This window comes from Labrus mixtus, chromosome 5 (genome assembly GCF_963584025.1).
Source record: "Labrus mixtus chromosome 5, fLabMix1.1, whole genome shotgun sequence".
NCBI lineage: Eukaryota > Metazoa > Chordata > Actinopteri > Labriformes > Labridae > Labrus > Labrus mixtus.
In genome coordinates this window covers 15,168,180-15,191,398 of record NC_083616.1, presented here as the reverse complement: position 1 = coordinate 15,191,398, position 23,219 = coordinate 15,168,180, and the positions used below count along the sequence as shown (strand labels likewise).

Below are 23,219 nucleotides of genomic sequence, written 5' to 3'. Positions count from 1 at the left end.
CACACACACACACACACACACACACACACCATACAGTCACATATTTTCACACATATGGACATATACACATACGAGCAGGCTAGTGTGGCACAGCAGGTCGGGGGGGGGCAGAGGATTACTGCTTTAGCATAAACAGTCCTGCATACACAAGTATCCGAACAAGCTTCCAGAGAAATACAAGAACAAACACAATCTGCATCTGTATCTGCACAATTAAGAATAAAAAAAATAATCTAGATGCATGGATACTTCAGAACTATCTTTGAAACCTTTCCAGCTCAAGAATAGAGGAGTTTGAAGGTTTAACTTCTCTGCAATAAAAAGTTAATAAGAAATCAATTCAACAACTTGCAGAGAGTTATTCATTAATGAATGATAGTGTAGGTGACAAGAACAATAGCAAAGGCACTGCTTATGTTGAAATATAACAGTGTGCAGTGTTCAACGTCTTTAAGGCCGGAGGCTGTTTACACCGTCTGCTCCCCTCCTACCTCCTGCAGCTCTGACTGTTCAAATTTACGACTGTTACCGTGTGAACAGTTTGGTGTCTGTTTATGTCTGGACTGTTTTCAGTCGCACAGGCGCTCCCTTTACCTTTACTATGTTTGTCTTTTTTCAATTAAGTTAGGAGAGATAAACGTTTTCCTATTGGATGCAGAGGAGGGTTGTTGCACAACTTGTTTCAGCTGCAACATCATTAATTTTATTAAAGTTAAAAGTTTGATGAATACTTCCAGAGGGTGTCATTAGAAAGTTTATAGCAAGAAATCAAACATGGAGTTAGCCATTAAATGGATAGTGAATATCTGCCCAATTAAGAACTTTTCTCCTTGAAAAATATCAAGCTCATTTGGACAGTGGATCAAAGAAATTAGAGACTTCATGCAGCAGAATGATGTCTGTGAGGAAAACAGGAATTCATCCTGTATTAAAAGTGATCAATTCCAGGGTTGCAAATCAACATGGACTCTCCAGATTATTGTGTTATTCTCTGTTTTTATCTGTTTTGTTTTTGGTGTGGGTGCATGAACATGTGCAGTCTCATAATGAGCAAACATCATAAGAATTAAATAATTGGAGTTTTGTTATGGATGGATACACTAATCAATCAAACTAAGGGGTCAGGAGAGGCATGGGGGTCGGCGTGGGCATGCTAATCCCCGGTGGCGCAGACAAGTTCTCGGGAAGTGGAACGCCCCCTCTCTGCCGGGGAAGGAGCCGGAGCTGGTGCGCTACCAGCTAGATATAGTTGGGCTCACCTGAAGACACAGCACCGGTTCTGGAACCAAACTCCTGGAGAGGGGCTGCTCCTCTCCATTTCTGGAGTTACCAAGGGTGAGAGGCGCCGGGTGGTTGTGGGGATACTCACAAGAACCCGACTCAGCTGGGTTGGAGTTTTCCCTGGTTAACGATAGGGTTAACTCTCTGGGACTTCAGGTTGCTGAGAGGAAAGCTCAGAGGTTAAATGCACCCAACAGCAGTTTGGAGATCACGCCTTTCCTGGTGTCTCCGGGTGGGGTCCTGGAAGTGGATCCCCCTGGGGACTTTGTAGTTCTACTGGGGGACTTCAGCGCTCACATGGGCAACGATGTAGACACCTGGAGGTGTGTGATTTGGAGGAACGGCCTTCTTGATCTGGACCTGAGTGGTGTTTTGTTGTTGGACTTCTGTGCTAATCATGGATTGGACGTAACAAACACCACGTTTGAACATAGGGATGTTCATGAATGTACCTGGTACCAGAACACCCAAGGCCAAAGATTTGTAGTTGTTTCTTTAGATCTGCGGCCGTATGTTTTGGACACTTGGGTGAAGAGGGGAGCAGAGCTGTCAACTGACCTGGTGGTGACTTGGAACAGATGGCGAGGAAGGCTTCCGGAAAGACCTGGCAAACCCAAAAAGTGCTGGTGACTGGGGGCATTGTTGGGCAGTGGAAGGAATACTTTGAGGAACTCCTGAACACAGGCAACACGAGGTTGGCAGAGGTCACTGAGGCAGTTAGAAGCTCCTCAGTGGCAAGGCGCCAGGTGTGGGTGAGATGCGACCCAAGACGCTAAAGGCTCTGGACATTGTTGGTCTGTCTTGGCTGACACGCCTCTTCAGTGTTGTTGATCCAGTTCGGGGGTCCTCAAAATCTCATCTCTGCTTTTTGCAGATGATGTGGTTTTGTTGGCTTCCTCATGCTGGGACCTCCAGCAGGCATTGGGCCGTGAGATTGACAGACGGATTGGCTCGGACTCAGCAGTAATGCAGGCGTTGTACCGGACCACTGTGATGAAGAGGGAGCCGAGCCTGAAGGCAAACCTCTCGATTTATCATTGATCTTTGTTGCAACCCTCACCTATGGTCATGAGCTATGGGTAGAGAATAAGATCGCAGATACCAGCGGCCGAAATTAGTTTCCTCCGGAGGGTGGAGAGGTTAGAGATAAGGTGAGGAGCTCGGACATTCGGGGGGAGCTCGGAGTAGAGCCGCTACTCCTTCGCATCGAAAGGAGCCAGTTGAGGTGGTTTGGGCATCTGATTAGGATGCCTCCTTTTGGAGGTTTTCAGGACATGCCGAACTGGGACACCGGGATAGACCCAGAGTTCGCTGGAGGGATTATATCCCGCCTGGGAAAGCCTCGGAATCCCCCAGGAGGAGCTGGAAAGCGTTGCTGGGGAGAGGGAAGTCTGGGTTGACTTGCTGCGCCTGCTGCCACCGCGACCCGACCTCGGATAAGCTGAAGAAAATGGATGGCTGGACATCTTTATTTATCCCACTACCGAGGCATTTAGTTTGGAGAAGCTTGTGCATTAAAAAAAAAGACACTAAGACAACAGTTAGCCTATAGTATAATAAGAAGGAAGCCTATTGCCTTCTACAATATGGTTCCTCAACCATCAAACATTAATCATGGAAGTTGATTTGCTCTGGACATATAACATGATTTTTATGTATTCGGTCTTGGATAATGAAGAGTGTTTATTTTATCTCTCTGTACAAACAAAGTTGGGTTACGGGACAGTTTGTGACTCCAGTGGAATCTGATTAAAATATTTGAGCTAATTCACTTCAAATATTTGTCTCTTTTTTTCTACACAATAAAGCAGTTCTTAAAATGTTTAAGACAATAATGCTTATGATGACTATAGTGATTGATTGTGGTTATCATTTGAAATATAAGTTGCTGTGGGAGGCCTAATAGATAAAGCAATAGTAGCACCCTAAATGTTTTAATAGACATCGCGATAAGAAACAAATTCTATCTCGTCTCGATCAGCCAAATAAAAATATTGGCAGCACAACATCGGAAAGCCATTATTCCCGTCTGTTTAAAGATTGAATGGCATCTCACCAACGTTTTTCTACTTTTATCTGCTGCTTCTTCATTTAGGCCTACTTGTTAGACCCTCACTCTCTTTCTCCCCGTGTGAGTGTGTATGGTTGGGGTTGGTAATAGGCGGGTTTTCCGCCAACAGCGTTTGGTTGATTCTCCATTGATTTGTCGGGGGAGCAGTGGAGGAGGAGGAGAAAGTGAAAGGGGAGGAGTGGAGGAGAAACCCCGGCCTGCTGAGGAAGAGAGAGAGATGTGATTGTGCGTGTTTGGGACGAGAAAGCAAAGCACGGAGTGATCCCAATCGAGGCAAAAGTCCACCCGTGGAGGTCGTGCACTTTTATCACTTGCTCGCGTGGATTTGTCAAGTAAAAGTGTTGTCGGAGGGACTTCTGCGTCTACTTTGTTTTTCCTCTCTTTGCCTTTCCTCCCCCTCCGCCCTGCATTCCGCGGAGCAGCTGTGTTTTAATGCCCCTGCGCACCCGAGGAGGAGAGGAAGGAGAGAAGAGTGAGGAAGAAGAGGAAGAAGAAGAAGAAGAAGAAGCAGAAGAAGTGAGAAGGCCTGGACACCACCCTTCCTCGCCCCTCGAAGGTCTGTGCTCTCTCCCCTCCTGGCCCTGCATGGACGGGGATGGGGAGAGCCGGATGCTGTTGCCGCGGGGCTGAGCGCCTCGCCTCCCCGTCTCTGCTGCGCCGTTTCCGGCCACTGCTGCTGCTGATCATCGCTCTCTGCTGCGGAGCTCACTTAGGTAACCAACTACACCGCACCACTGCAACCACTAGTGTCATTAGAAACTAACGTGCAATTTTACGCACTTGGTTATCCAAATACGCACTGATTACTGTTTGCTACAACAAGTACACCAGTAACAACATTCCCCTTCAGTCTGTTACATTAAACGTCATCAGAGATACTTTATTAGTTATTAAGTGTTAGTAATCATTGTGTTGGGCCAAGTACTGCCTGACAATGGCTCTCTCTCCAGCGGCAGTGCAGCAGTATGTGGACGGATCGAGTTTCTCCTCCTCTCTCCTGGGCCGTCATTCTCCTGTCTGCCCCTTAATGGCTCATGGAGGAGGGGAAGAGAAGGGAAGAGTGGGTGACTACCTCTCCTCATGAGCAAAAATACAGCTTCAATAAGAACACTAAACTGAAAAAAAAAACATAATCCATCCCATGTGGAAAAAGATTTTGCAAAGTTTGCTTCAGGGCTGAATTGTGTTTTAAATCTTACACCTGATTTTGAATGCGCTGATGTCCACAGTTGCATGATGAGAATCACAAAAAATCCAGCATCAGAAATGATTTAAAAAGTTAGAAAATCTAGAATCTTAACAAATGAGCACTAAGAAAGCTTTTCTGAACAGCAGCCTCCTGTTTCTGTGATTGTTAATGTTATTATAACTACAAGATTAAAGCCAAATACTGGACGGAAAAACAAAGAATTAAATTCAGTAGAAATGTGTTTATTAAAAATCAAAGGTGTTTGTTAGGAATATCGACACTTAAAATGTCACTATAATTATTGTCAAGTTTAACTGTGACTCACATCATTGCTTTGTTAAAGACACAATGGATTTTTCATCCAGAAGCTGTATATAACGTCCTCTTTCCAGAAGCCTCCTCTGTGTGTTGCTGTGTGTGCAGGGGGTCGGCTGTTGTGGCGGCTGTCTGTTGAGCAGTCACACCTCCAGTAATTAGTTTAACACAGCCCAGGCAGCAGGACAAAACAGCCCCTGCTCTCTTGTGGGAACAGAGAGACCCACTCCACATTAAAGACCCTTTTGGCACCTTCTGCTCCACGTGCGTCATATGGAAAGAATGTGTGTGATTTTTGAGCGTTTTACCAAACAGAATGTTTTTATCTGTTTTAACTTGTACATTTCAAGGTATTTGGGCATATTTCATTGTCGTTCCATGTGTCTGTTTGGACCAAGAGTCTGGAATGTGGACTATTGTTCGCTCTTAGTGTCGAGTGCATGCTGTACTGCTCCTGTGAAGCTTTGTGTCTCTTAGCTTGCAGGTGCTGTTTGTGTGATTTGAGCTCAGTGTGCTAGAGTGCACACAACAAGGTGATCAATAAGCACTTCACAGAGTTAGTCCCTCAGTTTGAGAGATGATCCCAGTAGATCCTCTCTTGATCTCAAGATATCAGAGAAGTTGGAGGCTTGTCGGGTATAGGGAGACAAAGAATCGAAGCCGTCGACCCAAGAGATCCAGCTGGAGGATCTTTTGACCTCTGTCTGATGGGAGTGAGAGAGCCTCGGGAAGTGATGAAGAGAGGTGACCGGGGAATCAGACTGAGAGGGCTGCAGGCTTAAAACACATCAGAGCCCTGCTGTATTAGAATAGTGCTGATGGGAGTAAATGTTTGAGCTCAGGGGAAAGAACAATCTGTAGGAGAAAAGATGAGACCTATGAGATGAACAAAACAGCTGGGAGAATGGAATCGAGTGAGTAATATTGTTTCATACTTTAGAGGAAGTTTTTCTAATGGTGTCTATATTAAAAAACGTACTCCTGTGGATGAAACAAACCAGACTCTAGACGTGTTAAATGGCCCTTGTGTATAATCTCCTCACATGAGGAGTTCTTTATTCTCTATATAAGTCTATTTTCTCAATTCAGTATTCATCAGCACAACTCAAGTTACCACAAATTGCTTATTTGTATGCATGGATTGGCTTTTCTTTTGAAAGTACAGCTGTGCATGCTTAGAAAGGAAGCTTAAGAGGAGGACTTCACAAAGGAAGGATGATGGGACGCCTTCAAGACCAAAATTGTGCTTTGAAATCTACTTGTGCTTACAGGGTCGCATGCTTAGCTTTGTAGATGTTTGGAAACTAAAGCAGATATGCTCTCGGAAAGGTTTCAACATTTATTATAAGCCGCCAAGTTGAACCCAGGTCCATCAGTTTCAGGGTGAACTCCCTTCTTGCTACGTCATCTGTCTCTGAATGAGGGCTTTTGTATGTTTTTCGTGCTGCTCATGATTCTGATACCCTCGAAGAGAATAAACTCGCTCTGATTAGATTGCAAGCGGTATTTGGGTTCTGCAGCTCAGATGGAGGGAGAGAAGGAGGCTGTTGGAGTGCAAGTCAAAGACACAATGTGTCCTCAGTACTCAGACTGTCTGTACAGTGGTTGCTGGCATGGCAGGCCGTCTGTGTATGTGTGTGTATATGGCTTGTGTGGGTTGGTGTCAGTATTTAACAGGCAGGAGAGAGATTCTGAAGCGTTGTGTGAGTGGGGGTCTGTACCTGCACCCCTGTTCTCTAAAACTCAGAACACTACTGCCCCCAAATGGTGGCACTCGACTCCTTCATGCCCCCAAAATCAAATACATGTACAAAGAAGTGTGCTGTGTGCGTGTCAGTGGAAACTTCTGGTTGTTAAGCGATGGTGTGACATTAAAAGAATCTGTTGATTTCAGTGAAAAACACGTTCTCTCTGGTTTTGCTTTTGATCATCCCACCATCTGAAGATCACGAACTGTTTGTGCCTTTTAATGGAAGCACGACTCACATTCTTTCTAAGAAAGCTGTGTGTGTGTGTGTGTGTGTTTGTGTGTGTGCAGCTGCCCATACTCTGCAGAGCCTCTCTCCAGCCTAATCTAATAGGAGCATGCTGTGACTGATGCATTAGGTCTGGTCTCTAATCTCTCTCTCTCGCTCTGACTCCCTCTCCCTCTCTCTCTGATGATCTGTGATATAAAAGGCTGGTTTGACCCTTGTTGAATTCAGAAATGTAGTATTGGATAAAAGCATCAGGGACTTTTTCAGATAAAACTGTTTTTCCAGCGTATCTGTGTAAATGGTAGAACATGGAGTCTTTCGGATGCATTCCTGTGGTGTCCATCTATCAACAAACACAAATATAGTTAAAAGTTCCATTTGTTTAATGCAATTTCATGATCATGGGTTTTTCAGTTTTTGTGTGTGTGTGTTTAAGCTATACACAAGATCACATATACAATGCCCGCAAAAAATGACCACTGAATCTCACTAAAAGTGAACAAGTCAGGTGGTCTGTTAGTATGCACGGCACACCTTGTGTTGTCTTACTCTCTGTGTCTTTTATACTGTTTGTGTTTTGTGTTCCCTGACTATGCAAGCAGTATTATCTCAGTGCTGGTGGAAAAAAAAAAAAACTTCTTTATCTTCTCCCTCTGGCTGCTCTTTGGTTTATTACACTTCAGCTTTATTACACTCACAGAGCAGCCGGCTGATTGATCAAGACTTTCATCCTGCAGCCAGTTCTTTTTCCAATTTTATTAGGTTGAATGTAACAGGCCGGTAGCTTTGTGTGTTGAAGTTCAAAGTCGTCTGCAAGCAGTTATCTTAGTTGTCTTTCATGCACACAAACCTTCAATTCTCAGTGAAATCCAGCTATTAATGCATCAAATGCCTATACTATAACAGATGTTTTGGCTGATTGTCTATCACTGTATTAACATTATGTTTCCAACATTCTTCTGCATCTCTCTCTCCTCAGGTCAGTGCCAGGTTGTCACCCCTCAGTGTCGTATCCAGAAGTGCACCACTGACTTTGTCTCTCTCACGTCCCACCTGACCCCAGCTGTGGATGGCTTCCACACAGAGTTCTGCAAGGCTCTACGTGCGTACTCGGCCTGCACCCAGAGGACCGCCAAATCCTGCCGGGGGAACCTGGTCTTCCACTCGGCCGTGTTGGGCATCTCAGACCTCATGAGCCAGAGGAACTGCTCCAGAGACGGGCCGACGTCCTCCACGCACCCCGAGGTGCTGCACGAGCCCTGCAATTACCACAGTCGAACCCAGCACGCACACACACACTCCCACGTGCACACACACACCCATGCTCACAGCCACACCCATAGCCACTCTCGGGCTGGGTACCTGTTCTGTGGGCTGTTCGGGGACCCACACCTGAGGACATTTAAGGACAGCTTCCAGACATGTAAGGTGGAGGGGGCGTGGCCTCTTATTGACAATGACTATCTGTCGGTGCAGGTCACTAATGTCCCTGTGGTGCCTGGCTCCAGTGCCACAGCAACCAACAAGGTGAGATGAGAACAATAAAAAAGTTTTTGACGTTCTAATTAGTTTAAAGGGCTGGAGAAGTTTAAATGAAAGTAGCTGATGTAATCTATATAATCTCTGATGTATTTTGTGTGTTAGCGAGAAACATTTTATATCATTATTTATAAATGTCCTCTTTTAGATTCATTTTGTGTCTGGAAAACTTTTTCTTCACATTCTACAACTCTATCTCTCTTTCTATCTCTTTTTGTCAGTCAGACTCGTCTGTGTGAGTGGTTGTGTGTCCTTCTTCTTGTAACTGCAGCTGTGTTGGAAACCTAACTGGGTTAATGGTTGCATGCAGCCTGACCTCTAATAACATGGAATGATATGTGTGAAAGGACCCACTGTTTACTTTGTGTGTGTGTGTGTGTGTGTGTGTGTGTTTGTGTGTCTGCAAGTCCTTGTTAGTGTGTGGGTCTCTTAAGTAGCTTAGCTTTCACATATTTCAAACTACTTTATGGGTTAAAGAACTATATCCTTGTATGACAAAAAAAGACACACACAAACATCACCAAATGGATTACAAGCCACACAAGGTGATCTTTGTGGTGTTAAAGGAGCTTTGTTGATGCTTCCCTCGATGATCTAGCCTCTCTTGCTCAGTCGATAGCTTTAATTATTAAAACACATACACACCCTTGCAGACACTTAGTCATGCGCACACTGGCACACACAGACACACATTAAGCAAATAGCAGGTTTGCTAAACTGTGGAGCTGAAGTTTTGACCTTGTGTCAAAGGTGGGGCAAGTTATTAGTCACGATTATTAGGGACACACACACACACACACACACACACAACCACACACACACACACACACACACACACACACACTCAAGCCCTCCAGGCTTAATGGCTTTCTCATTTTCAAGTATACTGGGTTTTTTGTTCGTCATTCATTTGTTCAAGGTTAAACTTAAGTCATATAAATATAAAAAAAGAGAGGCTCAACTTTCAACCAAAAGATGCTAAATTAATTAACTATTCACTTATACGGGATATGATCCTGTTTAAGAAGTTACTTGAAAAACTAAATAAAGTTATTGCCAAATCATTTATTTTGAAAACCTCATCATTAACAGGCTTGCGTCTTTAAAAAAAATCCCTCATTCCCAGGGCAAAGTGTAGTCTTCAAATAGCTTGTTTTTGCCCAAACAACAAGATGTTTTATTGACTAGATGATATACATATGAAGCTAAAAATAGTTGTTCAAATTTTTGTTCAAATAGCTTAATGATTTTCAAACACTGATTCAGTTGTTTGTATAGTTGAATCATTTCTTGCACTGTACGTTTTTCATTAATAAAACACAATTTTGAATTGATCAAGTTACTGGAGTTAACCTGATGCTCTGTCTTTCCCTCTCTATAGGTCACCATCATCTTTAAACCGTATGAGGGGTGCACAGAGCAGAGGGTGTACCAGGCAGTTACAGACGGCCTCCCTGCTGCCTTCGATGATGGGACAATCAGTAGTGGAGACCCCATTCACACATCTGCAGGTGCAGACGGTTCAGCCGGAAAAGTCCGGGCTCTGTGGATATCTGAGCGCAGCCCCGGGCGACATGTGGAGCTGCACGCTGGATACATTGGTGTAACAGTGATCGTTCGCCAGCTGGGCCGCTACCTGACCCTTGCAGTGCGGATCCCAGAGGAGCTGGCTCAAGCCTACGATGCCACCCAGGACCTGCAGCTGTGTCTGAACGGCTGCCCCAGCGGAGAGCGAATAGACCAGGCGGGGCACCTTCCCCTGCCTCTCTCCCCTCCTGCGCTTGGCCTGCAGCTTCAGCAGCTGCGTAGGCCCGAATACGCCTCACAGACACAAGCATCCCCCTACGGTGCCATGCAGGTCTTCGGGGTAGAGGGGGCAAAGGAGCGATGCAGGGAACAGCTGGAGGTGCAGGACATTTACTATCACTCCTGTGTGTTTGACCTCCTAACCACCGGGGATGCTAACTTCACTGTGGCCGCGTACAGTGCCCAGAAAGACATGGAGAGTCTCCACCCTCACCAGGATAGATGGAGGATCTACCCTCGCAGCTCTGCTTTGTCCACCTTGTGCTGTGGTTCTCCAGCTGTCCTGCTGTGTGCTGTGATCTTAGCACTGATGTAAGATAGGGAGCGGGACTCTTTGTGTGTGTGGGGGTGCAGCGCACTAGAGAGAGAGAGTTTTTTTTATGAGCACTGTTACTGATCACTCACCTGTCTCACATAGAGAGGAAGCAGCAGGCTGGACACTTACTGGGAACCAGATTTTTTGTAGAAGAACTGCATCTTACCCTTAGAATCAGTCGTCTGGTGAATAACACTGAACATGTAATAAAGGCTTTTTTAAATCTGTCATCATCTTTGGAAAGGACACTTGACAGAGACACACATGTACCTGAGTGGGTGAAGAGAGTGTGGATATACTCTCTAAACTGTAAATAGCTTGTCTTCAGTGCACAGTGTAATGCCGTAGGGTTTCTTTTTTTGTGTCATTTCATGTGATCTTTCTTTAATACCTCAGACAGAGGATGTTTTAACAGAAGCACTTTATTTAGATTTTTTTTTTTTTTTTTACAAATCTACATCAGTGTTTCTTCATCACTTGCTTTCTCCACCAAAATCGCTGATGGTTCACTTCAGAGCCACCTATAATTTGACTTTTGATCCATTTGAACTAAAAGTCTGTTGAATCCAAGGAGCTGCGATATTTGTTCAAATGCATCATTCTTCCAGTAGCTGATTTGACTCAGCGTCCCCTGTAACATCAGACAATGTGAGTTATCTTTTGAATGTATTGTGATTTTTCTTTAAAGCAAATGCCATTACTTTATGTTGCTCTTTGAGTATGTTGTTTTCTCTCAGTCCTGATTTCAAATATATGTGAATGAGTGTGTGCACATGTGTGTGTGTGTGGCTGTGTCAGTGTTTTTTTATTCCTCTGAGAATCATGTTGCAGGTGTTCCCCCTTTTTTTTTTTGCCTAGAGTCTGTGACAAACAGGCTCAGTGTGTTCTTTGTTTAATTTGAGCCAAAGAAAGTTAATTTATGGTTTAATGTACAAAAAAAATCCAGAACTCACTGTTTAAACCAGCACGTCTCCTCCTCACTCTCTCTGTGTTTAAATGTTTCTACTGTAGACAGTTTTACTCCTAAAGCCAGGATTGAAGAGCTGCTCCTAACTGGGATACATTAAAGATACAAAACACTGCAAACCAGCTGTGTGTTGTGGAAAATGTATACTATTAAATATCTAATAGACCCTTCAGACTATGAGCCTTATAACATGTAACTTTCTGTAGTATTATGCCCCATTTGGTTGGATGTATGAGTTGGTTTTCAGTTTTGGGCATCTTGTGCGTGTCACTTTGGTGAAGAGTGGCTGATCAATGTTGAAATACTTAACTTATTTATGATCGTAGAGTCCTGTAGAGGAAGTGAAGCTCCATATTCTTGCTGTTGGATAATAATTTAAATAATGTCAGATGTGATTGTACTGCCACTTAGTGGTGCTTTGTTGCTATGTCTGTGTTACTCAAGGTGCTCAAAAAAACGGTGTGCAAGCGTTTTATTTAAAAAACAATAAATACAAAATGGTTCAAGTTTCCTTTCTGTTTATTTATGTCACATTCAAGCTAATTGTTTCTTTTTGTAAACTACCAACAATCTTGACTTAAGTCCTCCCAACAATCCAAGTAAGTTGAAAAAATAAGTAAGACAGAGTTTTTCTCAAACATATGCATAGCACAATGTGCGCTAACCCACCTGTCTGAGGTTAAGTTTGGATCAGATACCAGGTCTGCCCTCACAAACATAATCTGTCGTCAACTGTCACAGTCTGCAAACACCTGGCTGTCAGCAAGAAAAGGCGCGCCAAAAACTCAGAGCATTGAGACCTGCTGCTCAGTGATCCTGATAACTTAGCATTGATACAAGATTCAAGTCCAAAACACAGCGTACAAACGTTCTATCAAAGTTAACTTCAAGAGTGGACTGTGCCCAACCCCCTCGGTGACTTCAGACAAGAAAGAGTTTTCCTCTTGGTTTGATTCCTTTTAAGGTCACATGGTTCATCTGTGGGCCTCCTTTTCCAATCATCTGAAAGTTCAAATTCATGGTTAAGATCTTTGAGACACTTACACATTGTGTAACATAAGACACATTTCACACAGTTTGACAACACTATGAAGATAAGTCATAATAAAGTCAACAGATGTATCTCTTACCACTTAATAACAGCGTATGTGGTCATCAACGTGTTAAAGATGATTATTTTAAAGAGAAGCAGCCTCAGTATCAGGACAACCACTGTGTTAGTCCAAACAACCACGTCTGGAAATCAAACCACACAGACCGACATATGAGACAACATTTGCAATTTGAGTCCCCAGGATTTAAAAAAAAGTTTGCTAGAAAAGATTTACCTCCCGTCTCTTCCTCTTCATAGCAGAACTTGTCTTGATGACCTGATTTTATAAAAATGTGTTAATTAAACATTAAGTTACATTTGTTTGTTAGTGTTAAAGATTGAAAAAAACCTCTGGTGTCCTCACACCTGATTGTCTTCAGTCCTACCTACTGAGGATGTATGATGTCTCCTGATCACTTTGGCCCGTCGTCTTTGAGTCACAGAGCAGCTGTACGATGGCCAGTCTCTGCTGGCCACAGTGATGATTGCCACAGCACTGTGGCTGCGATGCTTACTTTTTACAGAGAGTCTGAACGGCGAGCTGGACATGTGACATTCTGATGGTGACCTCCAGTTTACCTCTAGGTGCCCTGTCCTGAACTCAGAGACCATACAGACCAGCATTGTCCAGCCGAGTCTTTCACCTGACAGGTGGACCGGAGCGAGAGAAGCCAGCATGTCTCCCTCTACTCCTCCTGAGGGAAGATGGAGGATCAGGTGAGAAAGGATTAACAAAAAGAAACGATATGCTTAGGCTGAGGTGAGAGCTAAATAAAGGCTATCAACTGGATTAAATGAAACAATAAATGCAAATGAATGAAAAACAGGTCTGTGATGAAGCAATGGTTTAAAATGAGAAGTTTTTAAGATGGTGAAGTAAGAATTGATAATATGGACATCAAACGCTACACAAGGATAAAAAGAGTTTCAGATTAAATCTCTAATGCATTGAAACATAATCTTCTAGATTTAACTCCAAAAATGTCAACGATTTATGTTTGTGCTTCAATATTTCTTAGGTTTTGGAGATTTGAAAGCCTTTACTTAAGTAGAAAAAGTTGTATACTCTTTATATTTTCTCTGAATTTGTAATAAAAATACTTCAGGAATGATTAAAAACAAGACTATTTTCTGATTTTGGTCTTTACAAAAGAAATGTTTTGCATTTACTTGATGTTCAACTCAAACATGTTGGCCGTGTTTTTAACAACGATTAAAAAAAGATAACTTTATTTTTTTTGCATATTTAAACAAATAACACAACATGGTTGTTATTAATAAATTGAAATGACTTACCTGTCCATAAATAGATAATAGGAAGGTAAAATAGTCCGCTGTGAGGCTCAGTCATGTCTGAATTGTTTTGAGTTGCTTCACTGTTTACAGTTTGGTGTGTGCGTGTGTGTGTGTGTGTGTGTGTTTGTGTGTATATGTGTTTGAGTACCTTGTGTATTTGAGTGTGTTAGAAATGGGGGCAGGCAGTTTGGCTTTGCCAGGAGCATTGCATTGTGGGGGACTGGACTGAAATTCCTCTTTGTTGTGACCTTATACTGACAATGGATACCCCTCCACACGCGCGCGCGCGCGCGCGCACACACACACACACACACACACACACACACACACACACACACACACACACACACACACACACACACACAGAGGGAGAACAATAATGAACAGCAAAGTAACAGACTGTAGAAATCCAGTTGAGTCTTCTGAACAACTGGAGACACACCTGCAAAAGCTGTTAGATCTGAGGTAAGAGACTGATAATATCAACACACACACACACACACACCCCACACACACACACACACACCACACACCACACACGCACGCGCGCACACACACACACACACACACACACACACACACACAATGTTGACTGTAGACTAAAGTGTGTGACATGTGTGCCAGTTGAAATGTACTATTAAACACTTCTATAATATTTAACTTTAATTCACAGGTGCACTGAGACATGATCTAGTAGTCATTTAAAATATTAAATATGTAGGCTACAGTATATTTTTAAGACATACTTAACTTGTATTTCTCCCCCACAATCACATCCTTACAAATGCGCATTTATAGTTTGTCTGCTGTTGCAGTGGGCGGGAGCTGAGCTGAAAAGAGAAAGTGAAAGTTAACATCAGGAAGAATGATAAAGCAACGATGATCGAGGTAAAAGCTTTTTGATAGTTGTTTGTGCTTCATTTTCATAAACCATGACCTCTGGAGCCGATCCAAGACACAAGTGACTTTACTAACTTCGTACTTTATAACACGTGTTCGACTTCAGGTGAATTTGTTGTTAAAGTTAACACAGTCTTTATCTTGTCAGCCGCTGCATGGACAGCCTCATTTGAACTCCTGTAGTTCTGCTCCTGCAGCTGTTGTCACCTCACAGTTTTAGCTGTGTCCTCATCTTGTTTATCCGCATGGAAAATCATGTGGTCCGTTTGTCACATGCTTGATTTCCACAGGCTGAGATGTGTTATGTTTTCAGCCTAAAATCTGAAAGCAGCTCAGTTTGCCAGTAGGCTATAAACTGCTCGCTCAACAAAATGTAGGCTACGTGTGATGCTTTCAATGTCTGAAATTGAAACCTTTGTAGGGAAAACATTTTAAATTTATTTTGGATGAAGTTTATAATACTAAACTTCATGAGTAGTTTTGTTCAGACAGTAACCTTTGAAACCGTAACCAAAGCCATAAAACCTGTATGAAAAAGGTGGGAAGACATCTCATAGTGAGACTCATTCAAATGTTTCAGATTTTAATCCTGTCCTTTTTTCTTTTAGGTACAAGGAACATGTTACTGAATAGATATTTTCCTCCAACCATATCCTGAAGGTGATCAACACTCACCACCACAGTTTAGTCCTTCATCACTCCTCAATTTTGGGATATGACTAAGTATAAGACCAGCTATTAGTTACACCATTTCCTTATTTTTTCAATCAGTGTTGGAAGAACAGGTTCTCTATAATGGTGTTGTTAAAAACATTAGTGCTGTGTGTCCTCCATCTCTGTCTTGTGGGGTCTCAGCCCACCTCTAAAAAAACATCCACTCCTCCTCACCCTGTGGGAGAACAGTCTCCTCTGGGTCCTGATAATCTTTCCTTCCCCTGGAGCCGCCTTCGCCTGCCAAGGTATCCCTCACACTGTGTTTGTTTTATACCCACATGCTGAGTTTACAAGAATATTGCTGAACATATATTTACGAGTGGCTGTATAAAAAACCTGAACATGTACTTTGTCTTAGGTACATTAATCCTCTTCACTACGACCTACTCCTGCATCCAAACCTCACCAGTCTCAGTTTCAATGGGTCAGTGCAGATCCAGATTGATGTCCAGAACAACACAAACTGGGTTGTCTTGCACAGCAAGGGTCTTAACATCACTAAAGCCACCATACTGGACCAAAACCTTGCTCACCTGTCTGACCAGGTAGCTGTAAACCAAAAACTCCTTGTTATCTCTTATTGTTCCTTACATGTCACCAAAAAAATCGGAATCTGAAAATACTGTATGTCCGGTGTTTTCTCTTCATAGGTTCTTCCCGTTCTTTATAACCCTTCCCATGAGCAGATTGGTATTTTCTCCCCGCGGGTGCTCACTAGTGGGCAAAAGTACTTTCTGTATATTGAGTTTGCAGCAAAACTAGCAGAGGGCTTCTATGGCCTTTATAAGAGCAGCTACAGAACCAGCACAGGAGAGACAAGGTGAGAGGAGATCGATTATTTCACTGCAAACTTTATAAATATAAATGTATTACATGTAAGGGCGGGGGGGAGTCCAGCTACAATTGTACGTTTTCTTCACAATACAAGTGTCTTCCAATGTCCCCTTGCAGAAGTTTAGCTTCGTCTCACTTTGAGCCCACAAGTGCTCGAATGGCCTTCCCGTGTTTCGATGAGCCGAGCTTCAAGGCCAAATTCACGGTTCGGATAAGAAGGAATCCAGAGTTCATCTCTCTGTCCAACATGCCTGTGGTGAGTTTTTAAAATAGTAACAATAAACATTTTAATGTTTGGATAAAAAGGCTGCAGTGAATTGTTGATGTATTTCAGGTTAAGACCGTTCATTTCAATGATGACCTGCTTGAGGACCACTTTGATGTGAGCGTTAAGATGAGCACATACCTCGTGGCTTTTGTCGTCTGTGACTTCAAATCCGTCACTGCAACAACATCTTCTGGGGTGCAGGTGTGGTGCCTCTGCCATTTCTTAACTTCTTAAAACCAATATAAGGTTTTTTACAGGTGGGGGTTTATATTCCGCTTTGTATCTGTAGGTTTCCATTTATGCTGCCCCTGAGAAGATTCAGCAAACACACTATGCCCTGGAGGTTGCTGTCAAAATGTTAGACTTCTATGAGGAGTATTTCAACATTAACTATCCTCTACCAAAACAAGGTACTCTTTGTTCAGCCACACAGCATTTCTTCTTTTTTGTTGTTGTTAATTATTTTTCTGTTTCCCCTGCCTTTCTTCACTGTAGATCTGATAGCAATCCCAGACTTTCAGTCAGGTGCTATGGAGAACTGGGGTTTGACCACCTACAGAGAGACCAGCCTTCTTTTTGATCCCCTCACATCCTCTGTTTCTGATAAACTCTGGGTTACCATGGTGATTGGCCATGAGCTTGCCCATCAGGTGAGAGATATTACATGCCTGTATAGTTTTTGAACTCCATTATGCTCATGTGAATTTCAGGAAGAGTGCAGAAAGTTAACAACACTCTCTTCTGTAGTGGTTTGGTAACTTGGTGACCATGGTCTGGTGGAATGATATCTGGCTCAATGAAGGATTTGCCCGATACATGGAGTTCACTTCAGTGGAGGCCACGTACCCTGACCTTAAAGTAGTAAGTGCTTTATTTAAACAAAGTTGTAACCAATATCAATATAAGCTGATATTCAGTAAATCAGGACCTCAAGAGTGATATTTCTCTTATATCATTTCTTTTATACAACAGTTATACAAGCAGTAAATAGTTGAAAAAGTAATAACGACAGATCAGAAATTCTAAAAGTATCACATCTTAACTGAAAGTAGACGGTTTCCAAAAAAAAAAAAAACATTATCCTTTACTCTGCTACTTTGTTTGCATCCTTGGATACCACAGACAAGCTACTTTTACATGTATCTACATGTTTAAATTTATAATGCAACCAGTGAAATAACAGTGTGCTGAGTGATTCTGAGATATACTGTACTATCGATTAATAAAGACACTTACAGTCTGCTGTAATGTTAACTGACAGATTCAGAATACCTGGCTTCGGTGTTGTGATACACATTTGTACTCTATCAAATGCATGGAGTGCCTTTTTGTCCATACTTTTTTGTTTTGGAACTCACTGTTGTATATGAAGATTTCTGGATCAATATGAAGCCCTTGAGCTCTGACTGTGTATTCTGTGCTTCATCTTGCAGGAGGAATATTTACTGCACACCTGTTTTGCAGCAGTTGGTCTTGATTCGCTGAACTCCTCTCGGGCGATATCAAGCCCAGCAGAGGACCCCACTCAGATCAACGAGATGTTTGACACAGTCTCCTATGAAAAAGTATGCATTTATTACAACATTTGGGTTACACTGGTTTGAAAGAAATAGGCATTGAGCCTCTTGACAATGACAGTTGCTACTGCGTAACTACAGATCTCTATATTTATTTTTTGACAGAAAATCCCAAGTTTTAATGTTCCTGACTGACAAAATTCATCCTGCCTTGACACAAACCTGATACCGAGTCTCTAATGACCCCTGGATTAAAAATACCTTTTTCTCTCTCTCTCTCTCCCCCCCCCCCCCCCCCCCCCTTCAGGGAGCATGTGTTCTGCACATGCTGCGACACTTTTTGACAGAGGACGTGTTCCAGAGTGGGATAGTACGATACCTACGCAAATACAGCTACACAAACGCACACAATCAGGACCTGTGGGACAGCCTAGCCAATGTAAAAACTCACATTTCATCACTGTGTGGACCTTTTTTTTTTTATCTTCTAGGGTTTTAGATGTGCGTTTTCTTTTTCCTTTGAGACAATAATTTATTTTTACCATTTATTTAGCTCTGGTTTATAAATCAGTGAGACTTGATAGTTCCTACAGGCATGTTATTAATCAAAGTGAAGACCATGTCTGTTGTTATTACCATCGTATGTTTGGTTTATTAGCCCAGAAATGCAATGGTTATTGATTATGAATCCACAGTAACAAGCCATTGACAAATATGAAAGCAGACATGGGATCCTGTGTGATGCATTTTAAATCTTCAGTTTATTTTCTTATTGGATCAAAAGAAAATGAAATCAACAGCTTTCATGAAAGTGGAATATCATAATTAAATTCTAAAACACTTACATGGTCACTTGTAATCTATATGCTAAAATTTTTGCTTTTGTTTTACAGACCTGCGCAGAGGAGGATTTCATTTCAGGGAGACACTGTTACAGCAGCAGCCAGGCCTCAAAAAATGCAGTCAGTTACCATTTAAACTTCAACCACGCATCCCATCGCCCTTAATTTAACCTTTACAACAATAGATTCTGACTTTGTGGTTTTTGTGTTAACACATGTTGATCTCTAATTGTCTCCTACAGTACCTGTTTGCAGGGGAACACCTGGACCTGACTGCCATGATGAACACTTGGACTCTGCAGAAGGGGATTCCTCTGGTGAGAGTAAAGAGGGCGGGGTCTCGCCTGCTGCTCAGACAGGAAAGGTTCCTGAGGACTGTGCTGCCCTCTGACCCCCTGTGGTCCACAGTGCAGCAGGGGTGAGCATGCACTAAACAGCATACTCTTGTTTGTTGGTCTTATCCTTGCATACATTTTAAGCTTCCTAGATTCAAACTTTGCATTTCAAGTGACGCTCTCTTCTCTTGTATAGTTTTCTTTGGCACATCCCTTTAACATACAAGACAGATGCTTCTAGCACAATCCACAGACACCTGATGACAACCCTCACAGGTAACAGCAGTAAAACCTAAATGTCATATTTTAGTCATTTTCCAACTTATAAAACTCAAATACACTGGTAGATAGACAATTAATAAATATGAAGTAAATGCTTTTAAAAAATAAACTTGCTTAATAAATATATTTTATTTGTACCTTCATCAGTGCTTTGCCATCAGTTAGTTAATTAACCTCTCTTTGTTTTTTATGTGTCATATAGACAGTATAAATATAGGGGAGGAAGTCAGCTGGGTGAAAGTCAACAGTGACATGACAGGATATTATGTGGTTCATTATGAGGACAGCGGTTGGGATGAGATGACCAACCTGCTGAGGAAAAACCACACAGCTCTGAGCTACAAAGACAGGACTCAGTTGATACACAACGCCTTCCAACTGGTGACGTAAGCATATATCTGCGTGTGTTAGTGGGTTTGTGTGAGACAACAATAGAGACAGAGTGACCCACAAACCAAACTAATTTTATTATCCCTACTGTACAGGCACATAACCATTTAAATGTGTTCATATATGCCTCTAAAGAGCAGGTCATCTTCCACTGAGTAAAGCCTTAGACCTGATTGGTTACCTGGGGTTGGAGAACCACACTGTTCCTCTGCTCCAAGGACTGGGCTACCTGGAGTTCTTTTACCGGATGGTCGAAAAACTAAACGAATCTGATCTTACAAGGAACCTCGGGGTAAGAAGAAAAGAGTACACAGTTAGAATACGCATCTTAATGCGGCATGCATTCATTTGACATGCTGTTTCTCTTGTTGCAGGTGTACATCCTGAGATTTTTCCGTGCTGTCATTGACAAGCAGACGTGGAGCAACAGCGGCTCTGTGTCAGAGCGGCGGCTGAGGTCAGAAGTCTTGTCCCTGGCCTGCCACCTGCATGACCCTCCCTGTGTGGAGCGAGCACGCCAGAGCTTTAAAGACTGGCTTCAGTCCAACGGCACTCTCAAGTATGTCCGTCTACATTCTATTTCTACACATATCAATATGAGTCAAAAACCTGCTGATATGACTCACATAAACAGCAGCGATTCCTTGTGCCATTCTTGACTGTATAGTTGGATATTTTTTCAAGTCTCTGCTTCTGTTTACCTCAGCTTGCCCACTGATGTGGCTGAAACGGTGTATTCAGTAGGAGCTCAGGGCGACCATGGCTGGGCTTTACTCCTACACACATACAACATCTCCCTCTCTGCAGCTCAGAAAAACACAATTCTGTTTGCTTTGACCTGCAGCACAGACACAAATAAACTACACAGGTACGTCTTCTTTCTTTTATATTTTCACTTGGATTTTGCTGCCACCATGTGGATAAAATGTTGTATTGAACATATGCGAACAGATAGCCTCTCTTTTTGAGACATGTTAAAGAGATGTGGAGGCTTTTTAGGACTGTTAGATACTCAGGCAATTAAAAGATCGGGTGATATATATATATATATATATATATATATATACACATATATATATTGTGTGTATTTCTGTTGCAGACTGTTGGAGTTGGGTCTGGAGGGGAAAGTGATTCGATCTCAGGACCTGTCCTCTCTTATTCTGATGGTGGCCAAGAACCCACAGGGACATCATCTCGCCTGGAACTTTGTCAAAAAGAACTGGGACACACTGGTAAAAAGGTTGGTACTCACTCACTCACTCACTCACTCACTCACTCACTCACTCACTCACTCACTCACTCACTCACTTCTGTCTTCTCTGCAGGTTCCAGTTGGGCTCATCTTGTATCAGACACATCCTTGTTGGCACCACAGGCCAGTTCTCATCTCCAGAAGAACTCACTGAGGTGAAAGTGCTAGTAAAAATTCATTGTTGTTTGCATTTTAAATAGCAATATAATTAATGATAGCCATGGTCAACCAGTTCAAAATGACTTGGAAACGTATCCTAGTGTTTGTACTCAAAGCCTCTCAAGAATGTGTTTCGGTTGACAATTACTGACCTAAACATCTTAGCTTTAAGACACCATAATGTGTGCAATCTATACATGTGTGTTTGTTAGTGTTTTTTTCTAAATATCAGTGTGTTTGACCCTCAGGTGCAGTTGTTTTTTGAGTCCATCAAAGAGCAGGCGTCTCAGCTAAGAGCAACCCAGATTGTCCTGGACAACGTGCAGAAAAATGTCCGCTGGGTTCAGAGAAACCTGGAGACACTGAGACTCTGGCTTAATGAGCAAATGAAGTGAAGACAGCAGAAATAGAAGTGGGGTTTCATGGAAGCCAAAGAGGGGCCCTGTCCACGCAAACCATCTCCCTTCATCTCCAGAGTACTTACATGTATTGTTAAATACTTCAGACAGCAACTACATTTTCATCACGGAAATATTTAAGTTATATTCTACATCATTTGTAGGATAGGATTTATTTGTAGGTTGTAATAATGATAATTGAAAGCTTTTGTTAAATTTGTATTTGTGTGATTATTTGCTAAATATATGTTCTTAATGTAACTGTAGAGTTGTTAGTTTTGAAAGAAAAAGCATCTTTTTTTTCAAGAGAACTTGAATGTAATTGGTAGTACTGTACTGAATATGCAGCAGTAGACTTTTTTATGAGTAGCTGTATACATACCATGGTGTGATGTTTATGTGGGTGTGTGTGTTTCTGTGTAGGCGTGTGCATTGGTGTGTGTTTGTGAGATAGAGACATTTTTGCTTTAATATTGTGCATTTTTAATTCTGGATACATTTTTGCAGTGATGCTTTGGCAAAATTGTTTCTATGAAACTCTCCTATCAATAATACCTTTTTTAAATTAAAATTGAAATAAAATAAGAAAAAGTTCGATTCCAAAGTTGAATCGTGTAATGGATGCTTAATATAATAAAAGGTGAGTTGCAAATCACGGCTCCTTTGTGTGAGTTATGGTAAATGGAACATATGACTGTGTTAGGGAACTATTATGCCTATGTTTTCATTTGTTATGTGTACTTGCCATTCATCATATCAACTGTATGTTCTATAACTAAGACTTGGTTTTAACATGGTGGCAATAAGGTTCAGAATTGTTTAAAGGGTAAAAGTAAAACTTGTAAATAGAGTAAGGTTAAGCTAGAGGTTGAGGTTAAGCATTTAAAAGTGATTTGACTGATTTATTTTTAGAAATTAAGTACGACAAGAAATAGCAAGGAGCCTATAGGCTTATGATGATCTGTGTCCAATTACAATGTAGCCTACCTCTTAAACTGATGTGATGAAATGCACTATCTAGGAGTGTTCATTTTACACTTGTATAAGGTCTGTCTTGTCTTATAATTATGTTGCTTAATGAAAACCAATATATATTGGTAAGAAAGAAAATGATTGAAATGGCGACAAAACTGTCTTCATAAGTATAGTAGGACCTTACAGTCTATGACAGGGGTGGGCAACTGGCGGCCCCCATCAACCCTCAACGTGGCCCTCAGGTCAATTTTTACACATCAATTAATCTGGAACATGAAGAAAACATGACTAAATCTGCCACGAAATCATGAAAACCAGAAGTATGTTCATAATAATATTTGATCACTGGTATATGTTGAGTTAAATTTGAGACATAATTGACTGTAATCGTTTTTGTATCCTACAATTTGATCCTCTGGCAGTGAGAATTAAATGAATGTGACCCTTGCTGTGACCAAAGTTGCCCATCCCTGGTTCTGAGTAGGACACACAGATGGGAGCGTC

At 42.1% G+C, this 23,219-nt stretch overlaps 2 protein-coding genes across 2 annotated transcripts; both read left to right on the top strand.

Moving 5' to 3' along the window:
• Nucleotides 1-3,529: 3,529 nt before the first annotated feature.
• rgmb (repulsive guidance molecule BMP co-receptor b) lies at nucleotides 3,530-11,971 on the top strand. The gene is made up of 3 exons (XM_061038045.1): nucleotides 3,530-4,065; nucleotides 7,812-8,359; nucleotides 9,753-11,971. The coding sequence occupies exons 1-3, from the start codon at nucleotides 3,948-3,950 to the stop codon at nucleotides 10,491-10,493; spliced, it is 1,407 nt and encodes a 468-aa protein (XP_060894028.1). The 5' UTR covers nucleotides 3,530-3,947; the 3' UTR covers nucleotides 10,494-11,971.
• A 2,685-nt stretch (nucleotides 11,972-14,656) lies between these two features.
• On the top strand, nucleotides 14,657-22,396 carry erap2 (endoplasmic reticulum aminopeptidase 2). Its single transcript, XM_061038044.1, has 21 exons — nucleotides 14,657-14,737; nucleotides 15,358-15,708; nucleotides 15,822-16,008; nucleotides 16,114-16,283; nucleotides 16,415-16,553; nucleotides 16,632-16,766; nucleotides 16,855-16,975; nucleotides 17,061-17,215; nucleotides 17,313-17,426; nucleotides 17,999-18,130; nucleotides 18,390-18,521; nucleotides 18,976-19,044; nucleotides 19,167-19,342; nucleotides 19,456-19,535; nucleotides 19,744-19,927; nucleotides 20,067-20,223; nucleotides 20,306-20,490; nucleotides 20,638-20,799; nucleotides 21,031-21,171; nucleotides 21,257-21,338; nucleotides 21,591-22,396. Exons 2-21 carry the CDS (start codon nucleotides 15,545-15,547, stop codon nucleotides 21,735-21,737), a joined length of 2,832 nt encoding a protein of 943 aa, XP_060894027.1. The 5' UTR covers nucleotides 14,657-14,737; nucleotides 15,358-15,544; the 3' UTR covers nucleotides 21,738-22,396.
• Nucleotides 22,397-23,219: the final 823 nt, after the last annotated feature.

Bases quoted from the DNA above. Each gene is read 5' to 3' on its own strand.
- rgmb (XM_061038045.1), top strand. From the start codon at position 3,948: ATGGGGAGAGCCGGATGCTGTTGCCGCGGGGCTGAGCGCCTCGCCTCC. The intron at 4,066-7,811 runs GTAACCAACTAC...CTCTCTCCTCAG, and splicing joins CTGCTGCGGAGCTCACTTAG to GTCAGTGCCAGGTTGTCACC. The intron at 8,360-9,752 runs GTGAGATGAGAA...CCCTCTCTATAG, and splicing joins GTGCCACAGCAACCAACAAG to GTCACCATCATCTTTAAACC.
- erap2 (XM_061038044.1), top strand. From the start codon at position 15,545: ATGGTGTTGTTAAAAACATTAGTGCTGTGTGTCCTCCATCTCTGTCTT. The intron at 16,284-16,414 runs GTGAGAGGAGAT...GTCCCCTTGCAG, and splicing joins ACCAGCACAGGAGAGACAAG to AAGTTTAGCTTCGTCTCACT. The intron at 20,800-21,030 runs GTACGTCTTCTT...TTTCTGTTGCAG, and splicing joins GACACAAATAAACTACACAG to ACTGTTGGAGTTGGGTCTGG.